This window comes from Pan paniscus, chromosome 15 (genome assembly GCF_029289425.2).
Source record: "Pan paniscus chromosome 15, NHGRI_mPanPan1-v2.0_pri, whole genome shotgun sequence".
Classification (NCBI taxonomy): Eukaryota; Metazoa; Chordata; class Mammalia; order Primates; family Hominidae; genus Pan; species Pan paniscus.
Genome location: NC_073264.2, coordinates 51,306,384 through 51,324,778, shown reverse-complemented (window position 1 = coordinate 51,324,778; position 18,395 = coordinate 51,306,384). Strand labels below are relative to the sequence as shown.

At 38.1% G+C, this 18,395-nt stretch overlaps 1 protein-coding gene across 1 annotated transcript in view; it reads left to right on the top strand.

The window, feature by feature from the left end:
* SOS2 (SOS Ras/Rho guanine nucleotide exchange factor 2) overlaps positions 1 to 18,395 on the top strand; it is a 113,059-nt gene that overhangs the window by 46,584 nt on the left and 48,080 nt on the right. The window contains 3 exon segments of the mRNA XM_034937515.3: positions 2,334 to 2,477; positions 4,262 to 4,372; positions 10,316 to 10,414. Coding sequence (XP_034793406.2) covers positions 2,334 to 2,477; positions 4,262 to 4,372; positions 10,316 to 10,414 — 354 coding nt within the window.

Sequence of the window (18,395 nt, the reverse complement as noted above, 5' to 3'; positions counted from 1 at the left end):
CTCATCAAGAATTTTTATGGAGCTTGATCTCTAGCCTCTCACCCCTGCCTTTTTTTTTTTTTTTTTTTTGGAGACAGGGTCTGGCTCTGTTGCCCAGGCTTAAGTGCAGTGGCACCATCTTGGCTCACCATAACCTCTGCTTCCTGGGCTCAAGCAGATCCTCCAGCTTCAGCCTCCTGAGTAGCTGGGACTACAGGCACACACCACCCCACCCGACTAATTTTGTATTTTTTGTAGAGATGGGGTTTTGCCATGTTTCCCAGGGTCTTTCCCCAATTTTTTAGAGGTCAGTGGGTGGGGCTGAAAGTTGCAACCCTCTGATCCTTTTTCTTTTTCTCATGAGTCAGTTTGGTTTCAAGTAACCCTTCAATCCTCTAATCATCTGGTCTTTTTGGTGACTGGCCCTATCATGAGGTTATATAGGGGCCCTACTGTAAGTAACCTCATTAGCATAAACTCAGTATTTATCAAAGGTACTCATTATGAATAACAAAAGACATTATTATCACTCAGGATATTCTTAGCGTTTTAGGGGCTCTAAGACAGGAACCAGGGACAAAGACCAAAAATATGTTTCATATTATACCACATGTGGTGGAGCCAGGATCCAAGCTCAGGTCTGTCAGGTTCCAAAGCCCGTGATGTTTCCATTATAAGATGCCAGAGTGAATAATAGCTGGCCATAACCGGGATGGTCAGTCATATGATGTGTTTGTGTTCAGAGGGCTTGAACCTGTCTTATCCTAGATATATGGCTATCTGCCACATATGATGTTTTAGTCAGTGATAAGACTATAAATACCCATATATATGACAGTAATCCTGTAAGATTATACTATATTTTTACTGTACCTTTTCTCTATATAGATATGTTTAGATACACAAATACTTAACATTGTGTTACAGTTACCTACAGTATTCCATACAGTAACATGCTGTACAGGTTTGTAGCCCAGGAGCAACAGGCTATACCTATATGGCCTAAATGTTGTTGTATATCATCTAGCCATGATATTTGCACAATGACAAAATCGCCTAACAGCGCATTTCTCAGAACATACCCCTGTCTTTAAGCAGTGCATGGCTGTAATTCACAGATGGGAGCTTGGATGAAATCTGTAATTCCTTCTCAGATCCAGGAGATGGGCCCTAAATTGTGAAACCAGATTGTAACAGGATTAGGAGTTATCTTCATTCTCATCCCAGCTCTTATCATTAATCTATAAGACTATATAGCCTAAGCTATAAGTAAAACCTAGGGCTCTGTAAGACCTTGATCAAGTCTTTTAGCATCTCAGCCAGTTTTAAAACACTCAAATGCCAGAATTCTTTATGTAAAAAGTAGCTTAGAATCATCCACAGTAGGAGGTTTTAGATTTAACAAAACTATCTAGAATCTATATTTTGTAGTATTTTTATTGTCTGTTATCCAAGAGATTTTTAAAATTCTCTTCCTGTTCATGATTGATTTTTACTGTCTTGGAATATATTAATTTGAGATTGAATGAAGATATACCCTTAACTCTTATATTGTTTCTTTTTTTTTTTTTTGTACAAGCAAGTCTCTTTATTTCCAAAGTATGTTGACCTCTCCAACCCAAGTTAAAAGAATACACAGTATGATTCCATCTTTTAATATATTAACATCAAGATGTACATGTTTGAAAATGGTTGGAATTTTATACTGGAATAATGTCTACTAAACTATTAATAGTTTCTACCTCTGAGGGTCATGGGTGTAAGGGGGGCATGAAAGTAAACATTCATATTTTACTCTCTCTGTCTTGTGTTTGAATCTTTTATAATGGGAGTGCATTCACATGTAATAACTTTTATTTTTACAAAGAATGAGTTTTCCCAAGAGCAAAATGCAAAAATTCTGCTATAGCTTGTTGACATTTAATGGAAATATATTGCTTTATATAATATATGAATTGTTCAGAAGTGATAATAGCTTTAATCATGCTCCCAATAAAAGATATGCTAGTTAAAGAAATTCTATAGTTTATTCCATAAATTTAAAAACATGTAGAAAACGAGTACCACCCATAAATTAAATGATGTATTTGGTGCAGGGCAGGTAAGCCCCAAAGTTGGGGCTTAGCTCGGGACAGTTCTTGGCTTTGTCTAAGAAAGAAGTCAAAGGCATGACAATGGTAGGAACCTCTGCTGAAGCGGCAGCGTACAGCAGCAGCAAAAGTACTGTTTCTTGTGGAGCAGGGCTATTCCATAGGCAGTGTGCCTCGAGTAGCCTATGTTGCTCTTTATATTTAGTAATTTTTAAGCAGAATTCTCAATCTCACATTTCTTAACCTTTCCTTCTCTTTTTTCAGGATATCGAAAAGATTTTTAGTAACATTTCAGATATACATGAATTGACTGTGAAACTTTTAGGTTTGATTGAAGACACAGTTGAAATGACTGATGAAAGCAGTCCTCATCCCTTAGCTGGCAGCTGTTTTGAAGATTTGGCAGAAGTAAGTTTACAAAACTACTTATATTCTCATTAAAGTCCTAAATGCTGTAGTAAGAAACTTAGAGATGAGTCTTGGCAACATAGTGAGACCCCATTTCCATAAAAAAGTAAAATAATTAGCCAGGCATGGTAGTGCCCATCTGTGGTCCCAGTGACTCAGGAGGCTGAGGTAGGAGGACTGCTTGAGCCTGGGAGATCAAGCCCATGATTGTGTCACTGCACTCCATCCTGGGCGACAGAGTGAGACCCTGTCTCCAAAACAAAAATTTTTTTTGTAAGATATTCTTTATGAAAATTAGAAGATACCACTGGCCATTATAAAAAGATATGTAAGATTTAACTGATAACAAACTAAAATCACATTGCCTATATAGTGACGCTTTCTTTATAGTGTGTTTATGGCAATATTTATAGTGAAAAGTTTATATACTAGAGTAGTATATAAACTAGAGTAGTAACATTTAGGTTTTTTTTTTAGTGGTAAGTATATTCAAGATGAAGGAAGATACATTTTATTGACCATAGCTCTTTACCTTCTATGGATTTTAAACTTAAAGTTGGAAAGAAGCTTTATATTATTTTAATGTTTTCCAAAGTAAAAATCATTTTATCTTTTAAATGACTATAAAAATAATGTAGCTCATTGTAAAAATATTCAGAAAAATAGAGATATATAAATTAGATGAAAGTCACTTTATTTTATAACACCCAGAGATAACTTATCCTTATATATTTCTGTGCATACATACGAATGTATGTGTGTTTGCAAAAATAGGATCCCACTATTTTATAACTTACTGTTTTTACTCTGTATATCATAAACATTGTCCATGTTAATGTATATACTTCAACACAATTTTTAAGTATAAATAATGCGATGTTATATGGAGACACCATAACATATTTTAACTATCTATTATCCATAGGTTGTAGAGTTTTTTCCTTTTTTTTTTTGTTATTGTAAACAACACTGCAACAAACATACTTGCACTATGCCTTGATATTCTAATCATTTTTTTTTTTTTTTTGACACGGAGTCTCCCTCTGTCACCTAGGCTAGAATGCAATGGCACAATCTCGTCTTACTGCAACCTCTGCCTCTCAGGTTCAAGCCATTCTCTTGCCTCAGCCTCCTGAGTAGCTGGGATTACAGGCGCCCGCCACCACGCCCAGCTAATTTTTTGTATTTTTAGTAGAGACGGTGTTCCTCTCTGTTGGCTAGGCTGGCCTCGAACTCCTGACCTCATGATCCGTCCACCTCGGCCTCCCAAAGTGCTGGGATTATAGGCGTGAGCCACCGCGCCCAGTCATATATTCTAATCATTTTTAAGGATATATTCCTGGAAGTGGAATTGTAGTGCTAAAGACTAGATACATTTTTAGAACTTCGAAACACTTTGCCACGTTCACTTCCAGCTAAGTAGTGTATGTAAGCTTCCTTCTTTCTTCACCCTTTCCCTTCACTAACTCGGTATTACCTTATTCTTTTTCTTTTTAATTCTTTTTTTCAAAATTTGTTTTGTTTTCATATAGGTTCTGCAGATATCCCATTCATTTTTGCCAGTCTAATGGGAAAAGAAATCTTTCTTCTTCTCTTTTTTCTTTTCATTTCTTTCTTTTCTTTTGAGACAGGGTTTCACTCTGTTGCTCAAGCTGGAATATAGTGGCACAATCATAGCTCACTGTAACCTCGAACTCCTGGGATCAAGTGATAATAATCTGTACCATATTGGTAGAAAATATATTCTTTTAAACCTAATGCTTTTTCTCTTTTTAAAAAAATAGGAGCAAGCATTTGATCCTTATGAAACATTATCACAGGACATTCTTTCACCAGAGTTTCATGAACATTTCAATAAATTAATGGCCAGACCTGCAGTTGCTCTACACTTTCAGGTAAACTTAAATTGAAGGTTTTTTTTTTTTTTTTTATAAAGCAAATAAATATCTCACTATTTTATCCTTCAAATATTTGTAATTCTGGAATCCTCGTAATCCTTCAAATCTTGTTCATTCTAAACCTGTTTTGGATTATCTTCTGTTTTCTCTCTGGAGCTCTGTCTGTTCTTATCGTAGAAATCTTTTATAGTACAACATCACGAATACTGAATGACCAGAAGAATTTGGCACATACTAGATCTGGGGTATAAAGATGAATTTGGCCGGGTGCAGTGACTCATGCCTATAATCGCAGCATTTTGGGAGGCCAAGACAGGTGGATCACTTGAGGTCAGGAGTTTGAGACCAGCCTGGCCAACATGGTGAAACCCTGTCTCGACTAAAATTGCACAAGTTAGCTGGGCGTGGTGGCGAGCTCCTGTAATCCCAGCTACTCAGGAGGCTAAGGCAGGAGAATCACTTGAACCCGGAAGGCGGAGGTTGCAGTGAGCCGAGATCGCGCCACTGCACTCCAGCTTGGGTGGAATAGTGAGACTCTGTCTCAAAAAAAAAAAAATAAAATAAATAAAAAATAAAGATGAATCTGGAGTGTGATTTCAGGATTATGTTCCCTATAGGAGGAAGATTTGGAGAAATCTTAAAAAGTTGAGATAACCTCAACCTCCTATGTACTCATACTGATTTTTCTATGAGGCCTACAATTTAAAGGAGATAAATACTGTATTGAGGGAGAGTATGCAAGTTAGTTGGTTCAGGAATACACTTAGATAAAATGAAAATAAGTGGAGAGATACAAATAAAATTTTATTTTTACTATCTCAACACTAACAACAAAAGTTATGTTGGCATAGGTAATACTTGGCTAAATATGTAAAACTTCTACATCTAAACTGACTTTTCCAGCCAGACGTGGTGGCTCTTGCCTGTAATCCCAGCACTTTGGGAGGCTAAGGTCAGAGGATTGCTTGGACCCAGGTGTTTGAGACCAGCCTGGGCAAAATAGGGAGACCTCATCTCTACAAAATATAAAAACTTAGCCGAGCGTGGTGGTATGCACCTGTGGCATGCCAGGAGAATTGCTTGAGCCTGGGAGGTCAAGGCTGCAATGAGTCATGATCACGCCACTGCACTCCAGCCTTGGGTACAGAGTGAGACCCAGTCTCAAAAAAAAAAAAAATAAAAAATAAACTGGCTTTTACCCCTTGACGTTTGAATATGGTAAAAATCCTTATCGTCCTAAAACAAACAAGCAAACAAATGAACAAACCTTTCTTCACTCTAGTAGAATAATTAACTAGAGTGAAGAAAGTTTTTTCATTTCCTCTCTCATTTTTTATTTGCAGCCAATTGTCTTTATATTATTTTTTACCATTCTTTATGAAAACACTACCATGTATGTTTTAATCAGGATATAAATTGCCTTTGACAAGTAACTTAATTGCCAAATCCAGTGGATATTTTTATTTCACACTTATGTCTGTAGTATTTGTTACTGCTCTTATCTCTCGGTTCCTGTATACCTGAAGGCTGGGCGTGATGTCTCATGCCTGTAATCCCAGCACTTTGGGAGGCTGAGGTGGGTGGATCAGATCACCTGAGGTCAGGAGTTCCGGACCAGCCTTGCCAACCTGGCGAAACCCTGTCTCTACTAAAAAATGCAAAAATTAGCTGGGTGTGATGGCATGCACCTGTAATCCCAGCTACTCAGGAGGCTGAGGCAGGAGAATTGCTTGAACCCGGGAGGCGGAGGTTGCAGTGAGCCGAGATCGTGCCACTACACTCCAGCCTAGGTGACAGAGCAAGACCCTGTCTCCAAAAAAAAAAAATACATAATATATATATATATATACACACACACACACTAGCGGGCATGGTGGTGCACACCTATAGTTCTAGCTACTACAGAGGCAGAGGCAGGAGGATCACTTGGAGGCAGGAGGATCACTTGAACCCAGGAGGTGGGGGTTGCAGTGAGAAGAGATTGCAACACTGCACTCAAGCCTGGGCTACAGAGTGAGACTCTGTCTCAACAAAAAAAAGAAAAAGAAGACTGAGACTGGGTGATTTATAAAGAAAAGAGATTTAATTGGCTCAGAGTTCCACAGGCTCTACAGGAAGCACGGCTGGGGAGGCCTCAGGAAACTTACGATCATGGCGGAAGCCAAAAGGGAAGCAGGCACGTCTTCACATGGTCAAAGCAGGAGGAAGGAGCAGGGAGGTGCCACACACTTTTTAACAACCAGATCTCCTGAGAACTCTATTACAAGAACAGCATTAAAGGAAGAAGTCCACCCCCATGATCCAGTTACCTCCCACTAGGCCCCACCTCCAAAATTGGGGATTACAGTTGAACATGAGATTTGGACGGGGACACAAAATCAAACCATATCAGCTCCTATGATACTACATGTTCCCAATTTTCGTCTTCTCTGATTTCTTCTTCTAAGGCTCTTAATTATTATAGCTATTATCCAACTTCTGTTATCAGCCCCTGTTTTTCTGTTCTGTGCTCTCCTTGGGTGACTTCATGTCTATATACTGGTGACTTCTTATTTGTATTTCCAGGCCATCACTTTTAAGCACTGTGTACATATGTGTATGTATCTATACACTTTCATATAACCAGCTGCCTTGAATTGATGCATTTGGATACCCTAAACGCACTTCAAATATGACATGTTTAAAACTGAACTTACCATCTTCTCCCTGCCTTCTGTACTATAAATTCCCATTGTTTATTATCTTCCACTTCTCTACTGTCAAAAATTTGTTATCATGGAATACAAATTATACTTAATTCTCAAAATTACTTCAAGAGAGGAATATTTTTAAAGTTAACTCATATATTCATATAAAGTATGCATTAAATACACAGTCTATAAGAACTTTGGATACTCATTAAAAGCACTCAACACATTTCTTGTTTCAGTCCTATTTTATTAGGAATTTTTGCTGTGGAATTTGAATGTTAAAGGGCCCAGTTATTAATAAAGCTGTCATCCTAGATATTCAGTGAAATTGGAAGAGTTAGATGAAATCCTTTTTCGGGCCAAACTCAATTGTTTTAACTTAAAAAAAAATTCATTCAGTTTCAGATAAAATAATGCTTCCTTAATAAAACTAAAAACAAAAAGCATCTTTAGAAGCTGTGTAGCGTACTTTATTTATTTATTTATTTAGAGACAGGGTCTCACTCTGTTGCCCAGGCTGGAGTACAGTGGCACAATCTCAGTTCATTGCAACCTCCGCCTCCCGGGTTCAAGCGATTCTCCTGCCTTAGCCTCTTGAGTGACTGAGACTACAAGTGTGGACCACCACACCTGGCTAATTTTGGTATTTTTTTGGTAGAGACAGAGTTTCACCATATTGGCTAGGCTGTTCTGTTGACCATAAGGCACCATACCTGGACTGTATAGCAGACTGAAAAAAATAAGATTTGAAGTTAGAACTTAAGGCTTTGGGCCAATTAATAGTTTTTGTTTGTTTGTTTGCGGCGGAATCTCGCTCTTTCACCCAGGCTGGAGTGCAGTGGCGCGATCTTGGCTCACTGCAACCTCTGCCTCTTGGGTTTAAGGAGTCCTCCTGCCTCAGCCTCCTAAGTAGCTGGGACTACAGGCGCATGCCACCACACCTGGCTAATTTTTGTATTTTTAGTAGAGATGGGGTTTCCCCATGTTGGCCAGGCTGTTCTCAAACTCTTGACTTCAGGTGATCCTCCTGACTCAGCCTCCCAAAGTGCTGGGATTACAGGCGTGAGCCATCACGCCCAGCCCCAGTTAATGGTTGTGTTACCTTGAGCAATTCACTTAATCTCTGAGACTCAGTTTGCTCATTTGTAAAATGGTGATCATAATAATATATACCTCTTATAGTTATTAGGAAATTAAATGGTAATGTATATATAAAGCATAAGCATAATGTTTGATGTGTATTAAATACTCAAATGTAGCTCCTGTTATTATCAGAGGACTCCTTACACTGTAAATACATGGTACAAAAATTTTAGAATGCACTTTATCAGGCATTTTAGTACAAATTAGCAAAACAGTTGATCTTGTAGACTAATTTTGAAGTTTCATATTGGTTCCAGTTCAAGCACTGTATGTAAAATATCCAGAGTAATTCACTATATTAATTAGTTTAATGCTGTCTTAGTCTATTCAGGCTGCTCTAATAAAATATCATAAACTGGATGGCTTATAAACAATAGAAATTTACTTCTCACAGTTCACATTTAGGAAGTCCCATATCAAGAGGCTAACAGATTTGGTGTCTAGTTTGGTGCCCTAGTGAGGGTTTGCTCTTCTGGTTCATAGATGGTGCTTTCTTGTTGTGTCCTCACATGATGGATAGCACAAACAAGCTCCCTTAGGCCCCTTTTATAAGGGCACTAACCCCGTTCACAGGGGCTCTGCCCTCATATCCTAATCACCTCCTAAAGGCCCCATCTCTTAATACTGTTGCATTGGGGATTAGGTTTCAATATATGACTTTTGAGGGAACACAAACATTCAGATCATAACAAATGTGAAAATGAATTAATCTTTAGGAAAATTGGTGGCACTTTTTGTGTATCCTAGTAAGAAGTTTGTTTACTGGGTAATAAGTCTGTTGAAAAGATTATAATTTAACAAAATGTGAAAATTATGGGAATATTTATGAAGATTTTTTTAAAGCAGCATATCAGATTCTTTCTCACATTTTATATTGGTGTGGTTGGTGTTTTTCTTATGGGGAGAAATACTAGTAAGTCAACTATATAGACATTTAAAATTAACATGAGTTAAATCCATTATAAATTTTAGAAAACCATTTATTCTACAGTAGTTTCCAAAACTGGGGTATACCTATCCCAAGCTATACACTAAGATTTTTCAGGATATATAAAGGCACAGAGAGCTTTAAGGGAATCTGTTTCTAGTCTTCGGAGATCTTGTTTATGTTTTTTGCATTGTCTTTTCCAAAGTCTGTTACTTGTTACCTTTTGCTGTTATGTATTTCCCATTATGCATTGATCCAAGATGTAAAAACCTCTAGGGCACCAAACAGGAAAAAAAAAAAAAAAAGTATTACTCCTATTGGAGAGTTCACTGAGTACAAAGCAAAAGAGTTCACAAAAGAATGTTATAGGGGGATGATAGTAAAAATTCTTGGTAGCCAAAATGTCATATCTATCTATGTTATGTCATATCTATCTGTCTAAGAATTAAGAAGTGATATGGTTATCACAAAGATTTATATTAACCTTATTGTAAGTACTTCATCATCATTTGGGATAAAGAAGAGGAGAAGCTTGTAAAGTTCTCATACCTTGATGTAATATGTTAGAAGCAGTTGTAGTTTCCTCCAGAGGCTTCTAATCCTCGAGACCATGACATTAATAATGTTTGTTTGAATTTAACAATAAAGTTTGACTTCTGACAAACTGAGTCTGATGTTGCTGTTTGACAGTGAAGATCAACTTTGTCAATTAAGTTGTATGACAGACGTTTTTCATAAGTGAGCTAAATCTGAAATTTATTCAATTATTGTTTGGTGAAATACTTATAAATCACATTTACAGTATACAGCATTCCCTGAAATGCATCTTTTGTAACTATTTAAATTTAAAACATTTTAAAATTGTGCAGGAGAGTACATAGCTTTTCAGAATTCCTTTAGGGTATATGGAAGCCAGAACATAAGCTGTAGAGGATTATTGTGAAAGCTATTTTAGCCATATAAAAGAAAATTAATGTATATATTTCTCTAATAACTTAAAGGAGGAAAGGGAGAAAAGAACAACTTGATAGCACTTCAGTTTCAATATAGAGTATGCATTCTGTTGTAGTTTTGATAAGTCTGTATCTCAAATTTTTAGTAGCCGTTTCTGTTAGGCACTGCTGTTGCATATCCTTGATGTCAGAGACATACATACTGTGATATCTTTTTGCTTTGCAGTCCATTGCTGATGGTTTTAAAGAGGCAGTTCGTTATGTCCTTCCACGTCTTATGCTGGTGCCAGTGTATCACTGTTGGCACTACTTTGAGTTACTAAAGGTAAGATTTTATAACAGAATCTCAAAGTACTTATCTAATAGAAGAGTTTACTTTTTAAAATTAATTTTGGAGACACACAGTACCAGTCTTTTAATTCTTATTTTATGTAAGTAATTAATAATTTTTATATGTAACATTGCTCTAAATTTCTATCTTGTTATCTTATAAAGGAAATAACTTTTGAAGTTAATATTTTTTTCTGTGCAGTGTTGTATTCTTCCTCTCTTAGCTGGGACCCAAGCAACACATTAAAAATACATATATAACTTTAAAAAAATGACTGTCTTCTCTATTTTAATTAACTAGCCAACCACTAGTCCTGGTCACATTGGCTAAGAGGGTTTGGAGGCTAGTGATTAATTGGTGGCAAAAGTAGCTGTGGCTTAGGATGAATCAGGCCATTATAGTCAATGACCTGATCTTAAATGCAGACCTAGTAGCAAGGATTTTTAAAAAGCAATCATCTAGGTAGGGGAAAATTTTTTTTAAATTATATGGTCAAACCAGCATTTTTAAATGTTGGCCAATATTAGAGGGCAACTCTAAGACTAATGATAGGACTTCTAATAAGACATGAACCTTATTTTTAAAAATTTAGGCATCCAAATATATGCTTATATATTATTCATATGAAGCCTGCATATCTTTTGATGAGTTCTTTATAGATCCATTAGTATCCATGGAGACTTACACAATGAAGTTGCTCATCTATTTGTGGATAAAAGCTGACTACTGCCGGGCGCGGTGGTTCACGCCTGTAATCCCAGCACTTTGGGAGGCCGAGGCGGGTGGATCATGAGGTCAGGAGATCGAGACCATCCTGGCTAACATGGTGAAACCCCGTCTCTACTAAATGTACAAAAAATTAGCCGGGCGTGATGGCAGGCGCCTGTAGTCCCAGCTACTTGGGAGGCTGAGGCAGGAGAATGGTGTGAACCCGGGAGACGGAGCTTGCAGTGAGCCGAGATCGTGCCACAGAGCGACAGAGCGACAGAGCGAGACTCCGTCTCAAAAAAATAAAAATAAAAAAAAAGCTGGCTACCTCCAGCATCAAATGCTATGGGTAGTAGCACTCCATAAAAAAGAACTTAAAAAAGAGATAAGTATTCATTAGAAATAATCATATATATTCCTTGCCTAGATGCCTACAAGGTATACATAGAATTATTATGGCTTTTATTTTAATGTTACTACCATGGATTAGATGGAAAAAGTCGTAACCGTCTATCTAAACCAACGATGTGGTATCCTAAAGGAGAGGTACAAAATAATCAAGCAGAAAGATACTTTGCTTCTAAAGAGCAGTAAAAAAGTTGGAAGCTGGGCATGGTGGCCACAAGCCTATAGTCCCACCTACTTGGGAGGCTGAGGATAGGAGGATCACATGAGGTCAGGAGTTCAAGGCCAGCCTGAGCAACATAGCAAGACCCTGTTAAAGAAAAAAAAAATTGAGAAAGAACATTTTACTGAGCAAGATATGTGGGAATTACAGTTGAAAATGGGCCATAATCTGAAAGTAGACAGAAGTTCTTAGATGTTAGCTAGAGTCAGTGAAAATCAGTAGCAGTAATAGAGAGAAATGAATGGATTGTCACTAGAAAATCTCCATCTCTCACGTGCTCACTTTGGTAATCACTCCTACCTTTAAAAGATCAACGGAAATTGTGTAAGGAATTAGAAATGGGAAAAGAAACACTCATTGATGAGTACTCATGCTTGTCCAAAGGCAGCAGATACTCTTTATTACTAGGTAGTAGTAATTTTGGGCTTCAAAGAATGAATAAAGAGAGCCAGATGCGGTGGCTCATGCCTGTAATCCCAGCACTTTAGGAGTCCAAGGGGGAGGGAATGACTTGAGGCTAGGAGTTTGAGACCAGTCTGGCCAACATGGCGAAATCATGTTTTTAGTCTCTACTAAAAATACAAAAATTAGCTAGGGGTGGTGGCACATGCCTGTAATCCCAGCTACTCAGGAGGCTGAGGCAGGAGACAGCTTGGGCAACAGAGCGAGACTCCATCTCAAAAAAAAAAAAAAAAAAAAAAAAAAGAATGAATAAAGAGAAACTACCCATGTCTGATCAATGAAACTGTAACCGTTAGAATAAATATGGAATATACTCAGTTTTAATTAATGCACAGCAACAACAAGAACAAATAGAAATGTGGAATGGAAAGACAAGCCTTAGAAGAGATTAGAAATGGCAAAAGATTTGAATCACTTCACAAAACAGGATATCCAAAATGGCAGTAAACGTGTATTCAAACTTATTAATAGTCAAGGAAATGCAGTTAAAACCACAGGATACCATTACATACACATCAGATTACAGAAATTTGAAAGTCTGAAAATATCCATAAACAGCAGCATGAACTATTTGCATTCTGTTAGGAATGTAAACTGTATAACCCACTTTGGAAAACTGCTTGGCATTACCTTTTAAATTAAAAAATATGTATACTGTCTGACTAGGCAATTCCACCCTTGAATATATACTCTAAAGAAACAAAACGCAGGCACATGTATACCAAGAGAAATGTACAAGAAAGTCTGTAGCAGGTGTCAGTAATAGCAAATCCTGTTTGCCAACCAGAAAAGGGTAAATAAATTGTGGTTCATTCAGATAATGAAAGAAACTTACACTAGAACAATACACAACGTCAATGACGCTTACAAATAAACTTTGAGAGATGATAATATTTCATTGGTGTGTTATACCATATTTTATTTATCCATTCATCTGTTGATAGACCGGTGAATTTTTTTTTTTTTTTTTGAGATGGAATTTTGCTCTGTCGCCTGGCTGGAGTGCGGTGGCATGATCTCGGGTCACTGCAACCTCTGCCCCCTGGGTTCAAGCAATTCTCCTGCCTCAGCCTCCTGAGTAGCTGGGACTACAGGTGCATGTCACCACGCCCAGCTAATTTTTGTATTTTTAGTATAGACAGGGTTTCACCATGTTGGCCAGGATGGACTCAATCTCTTGACCTCATGATCTGTCTATCTTGGCCTCCCGAGGTGCTGGGATTACAGGGGTGAGCCACCGTGCCTGGCTGACTGTTGGATTTTTTTCTACCTTTTGGTTACTATAAATAATGCTTCTGTGAATGTGAGTGTACAAATATGTCTTTGAGACCTTGCTTTGAATTATTTTATGTATATACCCAGGAGTGGAATGGATGGATCGTATGGTAATGTTATCTTTAATTTTTTGAGTAACTACTACACTGTTTTTCATAGTAATGGCACCATTTTACATTCCTACCAATAGTGCACAGGGTTCTGATTTCTCCACATCTTTACCAAACCATGTTAATTTCTTTTTCTTTTTCTTTTTTTTTTTGAGATGGAGTTTCACTCTTGTTGCCCCGGCTGGAGTGCAATGGCACGATCTTGGCTCACTGCAACGTCCGCCTCCCAGGTTCAAGCGGTTCTCCTGCCTCAGCTTCCCGAGTAGCTGGGATTACAGGCGCCTGTCACCACACCCAGCTAATTTTTTGTATTTTTAGTAGAGACAGGGTTTCACTATGTTGGCCAGGCTGGTCTCGAACTCCTGACCTCAGGCGATCCACCTGCCTCGTCCTCCCAAAGTGCTGGGATTACAGGCGTGAGCCACCCTGCCTGGCCTGTTTTTTTTTTTTTAATAATAGTCATCCTAATGGATATGAGGTGGTATCTCATTGTGGTTTTGATTTTAATTTTCCTAATGACTAGTAATGTTGAGTATCTTTTATATACTTGTTAACTATTTGTATATCATCTATTTTATTGTGTTGTTTTTGGGACAGGGTCTTGCTCTGTTACCCAGGCTGGAATGCAGTGATACAATCATGGCTTACTGCAGCCTTGACCTCCTGGGCTCAGGCGACCCTCCCACGTAGCTAGGACTACGGATGTGTGCTACCACGCCCAGCTAATTTTTAAATTTTTTGTAGAGATAGAGTCTCACCATGTTGCCTAGGCTGGTCTTGAACTCCTAGTCTCAAGCAATCTGCCTGCCTCAGTTTTCCAAAGTCCTGGGATTACAGGCATGAGCCACCATACCTGGCTATATTTTTTTTCTTTGGATATAAGAATTATGTTATAAAGTTACTTATAAATCAAGAAGTGATTTTTTTCTTTTCCTTCTTGCATGAAGATTGAATTATATGTTAAGATAATAATCTAAAATTATGTTTAAAAAGCAGTTTGTAGAAATTTATCTAAAATTTATCTTAGAAAGTGGGGTAAGGTGCCTCATGCTTATAATCTCAGCGCTTTGGGAGGCCAAGGTGAGAAGGTCACTTGAGCCCAGGAGTTCAAGACCAGCCTGGGCAACAAAGTGAGACCTTGTCTCTACAAAAAAAAAAAAAAAAATCAGATTAGCTGGACATAGTGGTGCATGCCTGTGGTCCCGGCTACTAGGCAGGCTGAGGCAGGAGGATTGCTTGAGTCCAGGAGGTCAAGGCTGCAGTGAGCCATGTTTGCGTCAGTACACTCCAGCCTAGATGACAGAGTGAAACCCTGTCTTAAAAGTAAATGAATAAATAAACAAAATTTATCTGAGAAGAAAAATGAAAACAGTAGTTTGTGATGAACCTTATGGGGCTTAAATTTGAAAAGAACAAAAAAGTATTATCTATAAAGTGAATATATTATAGATATATATTCTATATATCTGCCATGAGTTAACTATATATATGTAACAATATATATTGCCATGCAATATAAATTGTTGCATGGCAACAATAATATAACATTGTTCCAACAATGTATATAACAATATATATTGCCATGAGTAACAATAAATCAACAATGTACTTTGTTTGTTTTTTGAGGCACGGTCTCACTCTGTCACCCAGGCTGGAGTGCAGTGGTGCGATCTTGGCTCACTGCAACCTCTGCCTCCCAGGTTCAAGTGATTCTCCTGTCTCAGCCTCCCAAGTAGCTGAGATTACAGGCGACCGCCACCACACCCAGCTGATTTTTCTATTTTTTTTAGTAGAGATGGGGTTTCACCATGTTGGCCAGGCTGGTCTCAAACTCCTGACCTCAAGTGATCCACCTGCCTTCGGCCTCCCAAAGTGCTGGGATTGCAGGTGTGAGCCACTGTGCCTGGCCTGTTTGTTTGTTTTTTTTATTTTTATTTTTATTTTTTTTGAGATGGAGTCCCACTCTGTCGCCCAGGCTGGAGTGCAATGGTGCAGGCTCGGCTTACTGCAACCTCCACCTCCCAGGTTTAAACGATTCTCTTGCTTCAGCCTCCTGAGTAGCTGAGATTACAGATGCGTGCTACCATGCCTGGCTAATTTTTTTTTGTATTTTTAGTAGAGATGGGGTTTCACCATGTTGGTCAGGCTAGTCTCAAACTCCTGACCTCAAATGATCCGCCTGCCTTGGCCTCCCAAACTGCTGGGATTACAGGCGTGAGCCACTGCACCAGGCCTAACAATGTACTTTGAAATAATTTTAGGTAACTATATATGGTATCCTCTAATTTCTTGTCATATAGTTGTTTTTCCGTCTTGTTTTATCATAAATCTGATTTTGGAAAATAAAAAATAATATTTAAACACTAAATCCAAGAATAAATCTCTCTTGGTATATCACCAAAGCAGATACTTTAAAACAGTGGGTTAAAACTGTTCCAGGATTGTGTTTTCTACTACTAAAGGGATGTAATAACCTTTGAGTCACACTAGTCCAGCCTTCTTTCTTATGATTCTCATCCCAAAGTAGGCTTAACATGAGACAGAATTTATTTTGGATGAGTACTGAGCCAAAACAGTATCACGAAACGGCATTCTATAGAATGGGAAAATATTTGTAAATTATATATCTGATAAAAGATTCTTATCCAGAATACATAAAGAACTCCTACAACTCAACAACAAAAACAAGCTGACTAAAAAAATGAGCAAAGGACTTAGACATTTCTCTAAGAAGGTATATAGGCGAGGCACGGTGGCTCATGTCTGTAATCCCAGCACTTTGGGAGGCTGAGGTGAAAGGATGGCATGAACCCAGGAGTTTGAGACCAGCCTGGGCAATATAGTGAGACCTCATCTCTACAAAAATTTTTAAAATTAGCTGAGCGTGGTAATGCATGCCAGTAGTCACAGCTACTTGTGAGACTGAGATGAGAGGATCACTTGAGCCCAGGAATTGGAGGCTGTAATAAACTGAGATCACACCACGGCACTCCAGCCTGGGCAAGAGAGCAAGACCTTATCTCAGAAAATAATCTATGTCTGTCCTTTTTTACTAAGGACATGTTAACTCTCTCATTTCAGAACTGGTTTATTCAAAGGCAAGTAATGTTCTCTTACTCTCCTAACTCCCTGGTCATTCCTTGGAAATTTAGTAATGGAAAGAATAAAAATTATTCTCTCTCAAGAGGAATTAATTTAGTTTAAAGCTTAACAGGAAAACTTAGTAATAACTTCAATGAGGTTCATTGAGGAAGATCAACCAGTATTTCAATATGAAACAATTGAGTTTATAGGTAATATTTTTTTACCTTTTACTTTGAAAAACAGAAAAAAGTTACAGAAACAGTGGTGAGCACCCTTCACCTGGACTCACTTTTTTTTTCTTTTTTTTTTTTGAGACAGAGTCTCACTCTGTCACCCAGGCTGGAGTGCAGTGGTGAGATCTCGGCTCACTACAACCCCCACCTCCTGGGTTCAAGCAATTCTCCCACATCAGCCTCCCAAGTAGCTGGGATTACAGGTGCACACCACCACGCCATTCTAATTTTTGTATTGTTTGGTAGAGACTGGGTTTCACCATGTTGGCCAGGCTGGTCTCAAACTCCTGATTTCAGGTGATCCTCCTGCCTCAGCCTCCCAAAGTGCTGGGATTACAGGTGTGAGTCATTGCGCCTGGCTACCAGTTGTTAACATTATGCAACATTTGCTTGTTATCATTCCTGTTTTTTTTAGACAGAGTCTCACTCTTGTCGCCCAGGCTGGAGTGCAGTGGCCCATTCATGGCTTACTGCAGCCTTGACTTCCCAGGCTCAATCAATCCTCCCATCTCAGCTTCCTGAGTAGCTAGAACTACAAGAGCATGCCACCATACCCAGCTAATTTTTGTTTTTTTATTTTTTGTAGAGAAGGGGTTTTGTCATGTTGCCCAGGCTTGCTTTGTCATTCTTTTTGTGTGTGTGTGAGTATATTCATAACATAAAGAGCTTGCAATCTCTATTGAAAGAAATCTCTCAACTCTTAAAAAAGACCATAAAGAGGATTTTACTACATATTTACTTTTTCAGTACTGACATATGATTCAGGTACATATGAAAGAAAGTTAATAACAGTTAACTTTCTTACGTGTTTTTTTTTTAAAGTTAGTGTTTTTTTAAAAAAGCATGTAAAGAAATATGATCACGGGTTTTTTGTTTGTTTGTTTTGGGGTTTTTAGGTTATTTCTTTTTAGAGAGGGAGTCTCGCTATGTTGCCCAAGCTGATCTCAAACTTCTGGCCTCAAGTGATCCTCCTGCCTTGACCTTCCCAAGCGGAGAGATTACAGGCATGAGCCCGTGTGCCCAGCCTAGTCATAGGTTTTAATGGATTTAATTTCCCACCAAATTACCAACTCCACTCTGATGAAAATCTAGAGAGTTTATTACTAATAAAAAAGAATTGATTACATGTTTTATTTCACACCTAGACTGAACTCCTAGTACAGTGAATTAGAGACAAATTCATAATTTATTGAAATTCCCCTTGCTGTGGGCACATATGTCCATAGTAGATGTAGCATTTGGTAGGAGTTTCAAGAAAAGCAGGGTAAATATTTCAGTGAAGTCTCATACAGAGTTAAGAAAAAACTTACATGAAATATAAAATCTTGGACAGGATACACTTATAGACAACTAAGGATAATGATGAGTATCAGGTAGCAAGGAATATATTCTTCAGCTAGGTTCATAAGATATTACCCATTAAAGCTAGGCGCGGTGGGTCATGCTTGTAATCCTAGCACTTTAGGAGGCCAAGG